The 10,916-nt window shown below is 36.7% G+C and overlaps 1 protein-coding gene across 1 annotated transcript; it reads left to right on the forward strand.

The window, feature by feature from the left end:
• The first annotated feature begins 128 nt into the window (after window positions 1–128).
• LOC133525182 (probable ATP-dependent RNA helicase Dbp45A) lies at window positions 129–10,110 on the forward strand. The gene is made up of 10 exons (XM_061861456.1): window positions 129–330; window positions 437–630; window positions 1,574–1,785; window positions 5,277–5,412; window positions 5,622–5,791; window positions 6,094–6,321; window positions 6,917–7,044; window positions 7,768–7,921; window positions 8,923–9,105; window positions 9,991–10,110. Exons 1-10 carry the CDS (start codon window positions 255–257, stop codon window positions 10,094–10,096), a joined length of 1,587 nt encoding a protein of 528 aa, XP_061717440.1. The 5' UTR covers window positions 129–254; the 3' UTR covers window positions 10,097–10,110.
• The last annotated feature ends 806 nt before the right edge of the window (window positions 10,111–10,916 follow it).

A 10,916-nucleotide genomic window follows, 5' to 3' on the forward strand; every position in this document is an offset into this window, starting at 1 on the left:
ATCATAATAATATGATGTAATGTAATTCAATGATAGAACATCCTGAATCAACACTTGCCTCTAACGGAGTGCGTGTACGTAAAAATAAATTATACTAAATGTCATATGTCACCATGCCATGCCATTGTTAGCTGTCATTGTCATGTGCTGACGACAGGAAAACAACGTGTTGGGCTGCTCAAATGATTGTAGTCCTAAATTAAATTAATTTTATATTAGTAATTTCCCATGTTTCTAAATAATATACAACAACAATGGAAGAGAACGATGCAAAAGAATTTGCGGCTCTCGGTGTGAAGAAATGGCTAATAAAACAACTATTCAGTCTTGGTTGGTTGTTTCGATTTGTTTGCGTAAATAATTAATGAAATTTATCTTAAAATAGTTTCAGTTGCCGTTATGAACTGTGTAAACTAGTTTTTTGTTATCTTTTCAGGAATTAAGGCACCAACTCCAATCCAAAAAGGTTGTATTAAAGAGATATTAGAAGGCAATGACTGCATAGGTGCAGCAAAGACGGGCTCGGGTAAAACGTTCGCGTTCGCTTTACCAATCCTACAGAACTTGGCAGAGGACCCTTATGGGATTTTTGCGTTAGTTTTAACACCTACACATGAGCTGGCATACCAGGTATTATAAAGTGCTTGGAAATGTTTATAAATTAATAAAGCTAGGCATTCTGTGACGTGAATTGTATAAAATTGTCTCGGTTTTAAACACACATTCATAAATCAAAACTTAATTGAATAAATATTTTTATTAGCAAAATGTTTACATATTGTCTGTGATTGGCCACATGGATGTTGTTGCAAACTTCGACACCAATTTTGTCTCTTGAGGGGTTGAATTTCCGAAAATCCTTTTATTATATTTAGAAATTCCAGCTCCACAACATTTAAAGATCCTTACTTAAGGGTCCTCAGCAAGCTCGGTTCTCCATACATACATAGTTATGCTCTCATTTTAAAACAACTAGCTAGATTGCTCTGAAACTTTGTACTTACTATTGGAGAAGGTATATATAGTCCTGGCAGTAGACAGTCAGGGCAGTCTCGTACCACATGGAAGCAATCAGTTGAGGAGGCTGGCTCAACTGGACTCTGCTGGAAAAAGCTGGAAGTAGCCGCTCAGGATCACAACAAATGGAAAATTCTTCTGTGAGCCCTATGTCCCTAATGAGGGATAACAGGATTACATTATCATCATCATCATATGTAGTCCTGTAATTAGTTTATGTAGCTTCAGAGACCACAGTAAAAAAATTACAGACAATTTAAGTTATTCATACAAAGCTTGTCTTTGCTCTATTTTTTTTATGAACTGGAGCTATATAAACTAATGACAGGACTAGATATACCTCATGTTATTTTTTGTTAAATTGTGTTTGTATGGGAAAGTGAAATTTGGCCGAGCTTGTCGGTGACTCTTAACACTTAAGGCTTTGCATAGTCTGTTAGTATCTTTATCATAGATGAATTATAATTTTTACTCCACTTATTTTTACAGCTTTTGTAAGAAAATGTGAATTTTAAAGCTTTGAGGAATAGCAATAAAATAAATTTAAAAACCACAGATAGCAGACCAATTCACCATCCTCGGGCAGCCCCTCTCCCTCCGAGTGTGCATAGTGACCGGCGGTTCAGACCAACTCGAAGAGTCCCTGAAGCTAGCTAAGAGACCCCACATAGTGGTAGCCATGCCGGGCCGTCTGGCTGACCATATTACTGGCTGCGACACATTCTCTTTGAAGAAGATCAAGTATTTGGTATTGGATGAAGCTGACAGGTGAGTTTAAATTTGAACTAACTTAAAAAATGGGCATCATGATGTAGAATTCTTTTATGGGTGATTCTCTGAGAATACGTCTAAGATACCTCTTATGAGGTAAGAGTAACTTTTTTTAGTAGTTTAGATTTATCTTAGATGAGTACAAATACTTTACAGTGTATTGTTACCTAGAATAAATGGCTTTTTATTTATTTCTACATTTCCAATGTGCAGGAAAAAAATATGTAGTCCTATTTATTTTGCTCTAACTGTAGGACTGCACCAATTCTATCTTTCTATTTAGCCAATGGTTGACTGGTAGAGAATGCCCTCTGGCACTAAGTAATATTTAAATTAAATAAACTTAATATTTTGAGAATATTATGTATAAACGAGTATGAGCTTCAGACTACTTTATGAGTAAATATTTTTTTATTATTTTATTGACCGAAGCGTAGCGTAGGTCTACGTTTTGACTCGCGCAATCTGCTTTCGTATGTCCGGATGTTCTCCTCTACAGGTCGCAATTCTCAACCGATTCGCGTGAAATTTTGTGACCATATTCTATGATCAAATAGAATTTTTTTGTCAATCCAATTTTTGGAATTTTTTAAAAATGGCGTAGTCATGGTACGTCGCGCGTAAACAAATAGCCGTATCGATATCATAAGAGATTCCTCCTTGTGAGACATGGTTACAGAGTGATTTGCGAAAAATTCAGATATTTTAGAACGCTGGTTTAGGGGGTATTTAGATATTTAGGTTTTACTCGAGAATAAGTAGCCTAATTTCACCGTGTCACATATATCCATTCGTGGCTCAATTGGAATACACTAGCTTTACAATCATGAGGTTCCGGGCTCAAATCTCGCACAATGAAATCTTTTTTGTTTTTTTTTTGCACTTTAATTTCCTATTTTTTACTGACTAAGCTTTGTAAGAGGGAGACAGAAGAGGACCCTGGATCTATTCCCTGAATTGTAACATTTTGTATTTATTTAAATTTCGTATTGTTGATCAAGCGAGCACGAAGCGCGAGCAAAGCGTATTCGTTTCAGTTTTATTGTCTGAACTTTTTTTTACAGCCGTTAAAGTTCAAGGAGACGGACAGTTGCCCAGGCGAAAACGGGTTCAAGTAAAAAAAAATCTGAGCAGTTTTTGCATTAAGATTAATTTATCAACTTTGGCTTTGCTATAGAGACGTAGTTGTAGATTTGAATATTGATATTATATTAGGACTAGAAGTTTAAACGTAAGTAAATGTATGTTATATTGCTTTAATAAAAGAAAATTATATGATAGCTCAAAGAGGGAAACGGTTTTCTAACATATTTCCTGCGTGCAGTCGCCGCAGAAAGTTTCGGTACGGTTCGTGGCATTCTTTTAGAAAATTTTGGTGCATATAGATTACTAAGAGCCAGCGATGCTTGCTATAATCTTGTCTACAAAAATTCTGGCCACAAATATGCAGGAACACAGTGTTCCGAAGATTTATTATAAATCTTCTGTTGATATTTTAGTCAAGGTATTCGATGTAGCAAAATGATGTTTTAGCGGATTAAATTGCCAAATCCTATAGGGACCGTGCGCGTTGGAGGGTCTGCCATCTTGTGGCCTGAATCGGAACTATAAACATGCACATGTACACGTCACGTGTTTTCTTGTGCATAGTAGGTTCTGCCATCTTGCGGGCTATATCGGAACAAAATACATCACATTTACGCCTCGCGCCAAAAATCTGACGGCTCCTGTGCTGCCTCCTACAGTTCATACACGCTCCCTATAGAGATAAAACACTACAGAGTGAAGCTCTGATGGCTCTTCTTCTGCCGACGAAGATGGAGGTGGTTCTACTTTTACCATTCAGGGGATGACCGACTAACTGTGGGCGTTTGGAAACGGGAAAGGGAGTATTTTCTCTTTCCTTCCCATTTTGTAGGCGTTGGCAAAGAGAATTTGAAATGGAGGTGGACCGTCAAACAAAATTTTGTTGCTACAGTAAAATTGCTGCTATATCTTTCGACACATGATAAAAATTGTAAAAAGCCATTTGACTTTCCTTTCCTTGATGATCTTTTTGATCCTTATTCGTTTACTAATATATGATAAAATTGTTAAAGACCTAAAAGTGGCGCCATCTAATAGATAAAAGGCCAAATGTTTGACAGCATCGTTTCGAGCAATGGCACCATAACGTTCCAAAAGTTTTAATCATGTGTCCAAAGATGGCAGTAAATTTACGTGTCTACAAAGTTTTCTTAGTTAATAATTAATGAAAATTCCTTTTCCGTGCGGACTCTTTAAATTCTGATATACGAAAAAGTATCTATAAAAAATTAAGAGCAATTAACATTATTTACAGGTCGCTATAAATGAAACAATACTGCTATACAAAATAGTATGAAAATAAATTGACCCATCAATAATTCTGCTTTGGAAATATCTTTAAGGGCTCTTTATTCGTTTTATTTATTATTTATAAGTATGCTAAAAAACTGGCGATCGTTTTGTTTTTGTTTTAGGTAACTTTGCATTTTTTTATTTGTATGAGGATATTGCAAATTACAAAATCATAGCGACCACCTAATCATTCGCAAATGAGGTCATATTTGGCACATAGATTACTGTTCTATAAAAATCATTTCAACTTTTTTCTATATACAAAGTTGGACCATCCTATTCGATAATTATGTTTTTTTGTCAATTTAGTTTTTATAAATTCTTCTAAACAGCGGAGCCATACATTTATTCAGTTTTAAGGACTCCTCTACACGATGGCCCAGCGTAGGCCAATCTAAGGGACACAGCTATGCGGTGAAATGAGATAGCAATATCACTTGCTCCCTCTAACGCAGTGGTTCCTAACCTTGTCAGTTCTGCCACCCCTATGACTAACTAGGGAATCCGATTTTACCCCTACTCCCAATAAATATCAATATTCTTTCTTACAGGTCTAATTTCTGTTATATTTAATTGAGCTTATTACCTCCGTAAAAGACCAGATTTACCACTACGGGGGTAATTACCCCCAAGTTAGGAACCGCTGCTCTAACGCATAAATGCGCCCCTAGGACTTGCCTACGCTGGGCCATCGTGTGGAGGAGCCATCAGCTATGCTCGCGAGGTCTACGGCTCACAGAGCTACTAGTTACTGAACAAAAAAAATCCAGTCCAGATCCAGTGGTCGAGGCGTCCAGTCCTACCCAAGCCATTGAATTTTTCCACTTTTGATTTATTATCTAAGCTTAATAGCATTGTTCGCAGACGTTTCTGAGACAAAAAAATCTCAAAAAATATGTCTAATTGCCGCAACCCATACAACGCCTAGGCCTCTTCCAGTAAAATTTTTGTACATTTCTTCTTCACTTTCGTTTTCATTTTCAACTCTTTATTTATTTTTTGTCTAGATGACTGCATTTATGGTTGTAATAAACTGGAAGGTTTTCATTTAACATGTATACTCACAGCTATACTATATACTATACTAAACAGGTTTTTGTTGTCTTCAGGCTATTCAGTGAATCGTTCACAGATGACTTGGAAACAATATTCAGTGTGTTGCCAGCAAAGAGACAAAACTTACTCTTCTCCGCCACTATTTCTGATGAAGTCAGGGACTCTAAAATTCTTCCATTGAACAAAGAAGTAAGTAAAGGGAAAAGTAATTAAAGTTACGTATAAGTAAAACACGGAAATATTTACAATTTAACTATAGGGAATTTACGTTTACACATGAATTCACATTAATCAATAATTATGATAAAGTAGAATCAATCGATTTGAAGAGAACTTTGTTTCGATTGTGAGTTTTACTTCTTAGTTTTTCTATCTGTATCATGGATTTTATTTTACAGAAACTCCTAATATGGAAAGAAACTGATTCTCAACTGACTGTCTCCACACTGGACCAGCGATACGCGGTGTGCCCCGCGTACGCTCGCGACGTATATCTCGTGCAGGCTCTCAGGAAATATCGCGAAACCAAACCGAGCGCGCATATACTGGTTTTCACCGATACTAAAAAGTAAGCGTATATGATCACTCTAAAAGTAAATCTAAAAAAAAAATGGAAAATATCCAATCGCTTTTTTTAATTTAGGTGTTAAAATTTACAATTTCAATTATTTTTATATTCGCAGTACTAGCCTGAAAGTAGGGATTAAGTAATAAGCCTACACAATAGACTACCTGGTGAATTCAAACCATACCAATATGCCAAAAGAACTCTGTCCGTCTATTACTTCTTTCCCACTTGCACTTTTCCTTTATATCTGAACACTTAAGAACAACAAAGATTATCCACCCACAACTTTTTTTTTTCAACAGAGAATGCCAAGTCCTCTCAATGATGCTAAACGCCATCGGCATGGACAACGTGTGTCTCCACGGCTTCATGCGGCAGAAGGAGCGCGTGTCCGCTCTCGCGCAGTTCCGGAGCAACCTGAAGTGTACGCTCGTGGCCACTAATGTGGCCGCCAGGGGGCTCGACATACCCACAGTGGATCTAGTTGTAAATCATAAGCTGCCAACGGAGCCTAGGGAGTATATACACAGGTGAGGCAGATATATAGAACCAAGTAAAGTTTCCCCAAATTACTATGCCATAAGTCATTATTGAATGAAAGTGAGCATAGTAAACTAAAAATGTAGGCAATGTGAGTCCACCAAAATCAAAGAAGTGTCTTCCAACTTGTGGTCTAAATTGGAAAATTAAACTTGACATTGACCCTGATAGCCCCACTCGTTTTAGATCAGGCACGATACCTATATACTATATTAGATACATATATACTACGTTTAAAAGAGATATGGGCACTGTGAATGTCATCTCGCTTTGTGTGGTAGAGCACAGCACAGCGGATGTCATTCCAGATCTAGAGCGGAGCCCAACTGGGGAAGTACCTGCACCTTACAGAAAATCGCCAAATAACACTAGCCCCTACTCAAAGTGTTGTGTTCCTGCCGGTGAGTGAGGTTGCCAGAGCTCAACGAGGGTGCGGAGTGTTAGGGTCGGCAACGCGCATGTAACTGCTCTGGAGTTACAGGCGTACATAGCTACGGAGACTGCTTACCATCAGGCGGGCCATATGCTTGTTTGCCATCGACATAGTATAAAAAAAATATTGGATATTTTTTGTGCATTTTCTAGGGTGGGCCGAACAGCGCGCGCGGGGCGCACTGGGATGGCAATCTCGCTGATCACGCCGTACGACATTCTGAGACTGGGCGAGATCGAGGCACATATCAACACCAAGCTCACCGAGTTCAAAATTGACGGTAATATAACCATCTATTATTAATATTATAATATTTAAAACTTTAGCGTTTTTGAACATATACTATAGTATTAAATCTATAGTGTATAGTGTATCTGTAGTGTATGTTAGTCTGTAAGGTATGTATATATATGGGCCATAGTTGCCTGAAAATAAATGATATTTAACTTAAATCATAATGTTCTGTAAATAAATCGTAAATCTGACGACCGGTTTGGCCCAGTAGCTGGTCCCGGGTTCAAACCCTGGTAAGGGCATTTATTCGTGTGATGAGCATGGATATTTGTTCCTGAGTCATGGGTGTGTTTTATGTATTTAAGTATTTATAAATAATTATATATTATATATATCGTTGTCTAAGTACCCTCAATACAAGCCTTATTGAGCTTACTGTGGGACTTAGTCAATTTGTGTAATAATGTCCTATAATAGTACATTACGATACAAGTGCGAAAAATAGGAAATTCGAAACGAGTGGCGATAAATTAAAACACGACCGAAGGGAGTGTTTTAAATCGACACGAGTTGCGAATTACCTATTCGCACATGTATCGTACAACGTTTTACAGTACATATGGCCCTTTAAATGTTCGACACAGTAACGTAATATGCTACTTCTCGCACTAGTGCTATAAAGTAGCCCCATATGTACTGTAATATTTATTTATTTATTTCGGTGATGCTGTTCTGTTGACATTACAATGATGATAAAAGATATCAACAGATGATGAAGCTGTAAAAGTGTTCACAACGGTCAGCGTCACTCGACGTGAACAAGAGGCACAACTCGACAATGAGGAGTTTGAGGAGAGGAAGAGGAGCTACAGGGTGAAGAGGTGGATCCAGGCTGGGGTGGACCCTGATGCCATGGAGGCCGGGTAAGTACTTCTAAACCTCGGTATGTATAAATACTAAAATGATAGTTTGACTAACTCAATGGTATTAACTTTTGTATCATTGCGTTTAATTTTGACCACTTGGAGTTCAATGTCCTAATGCTAGTACAAATTACTTCCAATGAAATTTAAATCTTAATTAAATGGAACAGAGTTGCTTTTCTTTTGTTTCGATCGACTTAAAACTAATTAAATTCTACCCTATTTTCTTTTCGCTCCTAATACCATTTCTTTCTTTTGTCAAATATTTATTTTTTGATACAAGCTTTTATCGCTGACTGTACTTTTCTTTCCACGGGCAACTAATACTCATCAAGACAATTCGAACAAACTCAAACACAATTAGGTTGCATTGTTTTATCACAGAGTCCTTTTGGCCACCTGTTCCCATCATCAGAAAGAGAAAACGTTTTTCCACTTTATTTTCAGTATGTTATTAACACAATGAAAAACTAGGTCACTAGGTTTTCCTTTTTTTTAATTTGCAATACAAAATAGAAACATTTTTTGTAAGCGACACCTATAAACCTAGAATATATTATGCTGAAGCGATGGACATCAAAATCAAAGTGATTTGTTAAGATTTAGTTAGTGGAAAACGTATTCTCCCGAAATGGAATTTCATAGAAAAACTACTGTTATTTCGCTAGGATCGCAAAGCTATTCTTTCCTCTTAAATAAAAGCTTGTAAAAAAGAACACGGTTTTAATTAATTATTTTTCCCCAAAATAATGCAGAAATAGAAATATATTTATTTGCCATTAAATGTGGTACAAAAAGGTGTTACATTATTTTTATTTGAGCCATACACATTTAGACTTTAAAAAGCCATGCAAATTGTTTTATACAAAATTTAATATTAATTTACATAATTATTTTAATCAAAACATGCATTATTAAACTTGCTATAAAGCCGTTAAGTCATAAACGTGGACTGTTATTAATACAAACAAATTATAAAATATGCATATTTTTATCCACAGATTAGAAGAAATGCGTCGCAAGCGCATCAAGGCCGCCAAAAAGGCCAAACTGGCTAAAATCAAGCAACTGCAATCGCAAATGAAGAACGAGACAGAAGATCGACTCCAGCCTGAAGACATAGACACCAGCATCAAAGAGGGGCTTAAGAAAGTCAATAAGAGCTTGATGAAGAAAGATAACAGGTTATTTATTTATATATACATGGTACATACTAACAGGGCAAGTTAACCTTTTGACCGCCACCGTCGGCTATGGCCGACATCTGAAAGACTTGCCAAGGACGCCAACGACGGCTACAGCCGACAGTTTCGCCAATGCAATAGGGACTAACGCGGAACTCCGTAAAGTTCAATTTCGCTTAAATAATCGTGATCGCCTGCGTCCGGGGCACGGCATGTTCCTTCGCCGTCTGGCGTTCAAAAGGTTAAATAAAACCTTTAAAAAAAAAGGCAGAATAGATGACGAAATAACGTAAAACCGGACAAGTGCGAGTCGGCCTCGCCCACCGAGGGTTCCGTACTTTTTAATATTTGTTGTTATAGGGCAACAGAAATACATCATCTGTGAAAATTTCAACTGTCTAACTATTTTGCTCTGCAGCTGACTGCACGGTGTACGACACGCCGTAAATATGTAATTTTGCTCCCTTGTGCCACAATCTATAATTTTAAGTACGTATAGCATATTTATTTATTTATTTATTTAATCTTTATTGCACAATACATAAAGGTACAAATGGCGGACTTAATGCCTTAAGGCATTCTCTACCAGTCAACCAATGGGTTAAACCAGAAAGATTAAGTAGGTGCAGTGGCTTTTAAAGAAAATGAATTTGTAACCGAGACTATATATGAATATAAACTATATATTGATAAACTTACACATTATATACTTAATACAAATAAACATACATATATTAATACATACATAACTATACCAAGTGTGAATCATTAAGTTGATGAAGATGAAAGTTTGTCAAGGAAATACTTGCGCAACATGCCCTTGAATGTGAAATGCATATTGTGTGTTTGTGTGTGTGCATATGTAATATATAGTATTCATTACAGGTTCAAGGATGTGATAGGGAAGATAAGCAAGATCAAGAGGAAAGCGGAAAAGGTGAATACGCAGAAGGAAGTGGGGAAGAAAAAGAAGAAGAAAGTTGTGAAATAAATTTGTTGGTGCAATATTGAGTTTAATTAGGGTTCCGTACCTCAAAAGGAAATCCTTATACTTTATAGGATCACTTTTTTGTCAGTCCGTCCGACTGTCTGTCAAGACCCTTTATCTCGGGAATGCGTGGAAGTATGGGGTTGTGATTAAAACCATATACTGAGGTCTACAGTCCCTTGAAGCAGTGAAAAAATTTGTGTCGGAAAAAATAGTTGTTTGTGTAACAACAAAGGAAAGTTAGTTTTTCTTGAGAGTGTTAATTTTGAGTTCCAAGTAAGCGAAAGACTCAAAAACACAAGATATTAAATAACTTTGCTCTCGTGTGACACATACAACTTTTCACCTTAGTGAGAACATTTTAAAGGTTAAAAAAATTCAACATCAAGTAAAGTTTTTATTCCTGTATTCATGGGCTTCACTAAATTAAACAGCTACTTTGTCTCACTGTCTGGAGTGAGGAAAGTCGTACTTTCGTTACTCCCTGGTGTGATTAAAGTAGGCTTGTTCGAGCTGCTGAGGTGAAAACGTATATATCGACACTCTCAAGGGAATCAAAATTTATGGGGTAGGTACTTCCTGTTGACCTAGAACTATGAAATTTGGCAAGTATTATCTTCTTACACTATTGAGTTCAGGGGAAAACCTAAAAACTGTTAATTTGTAAAAAATAAAAATTGTACGGAACCCTCGGTGGGCGACTCCGACTTGCACTTTTCTGGTTTTTTGCATGACTTACCTTATAAACAAAGAGTTTATTAATAGTAGAATATTCATATATATATTCGTATTCGTTTATTTGTATTAATAGAGGTAGTCTTAG

The sequence above is a fragment of the Cydia pomonella genome, chromosome 14 (assembly GCF_033807575.1).
Source record: "Cydia pomonella isolate Wapato2018A chromosome 14, ilCydPomo1, whole genome shotgun sequence".
Classification (NCBI taxonomy): domain Eukaryota; kingdom Metazoa; phylum Arthropoda; class Insecta; order Lepidoptera; family Tortricidae; genus Cydia; species Cydia pomonella.

Bases quoted from the DNA above. Each gene is read 5' to 3' on its own strand.
- LOC133525182 (XM_061861456.1), top strand. From the start codon at position 255: ATGGAAGAGAACGATGCAAAAGAATTTGCGGCTCTCGGTGTGAAGAAA. The intron at 5,413-5,621 runs GTAAGTAAAGGG...TTTATTTTACAG, and splicing joins TTCTTCCATTGAACAAAGAA to AAACTCCTAATATGGAAAGA. The intron at 6,322-6,916 runs GTGAGGCAGATA...TGCATTTTCTAG, and splicing joins CCTAGGGAGTATATACACAG to GGTGGGCCGAACAGCGCGCG.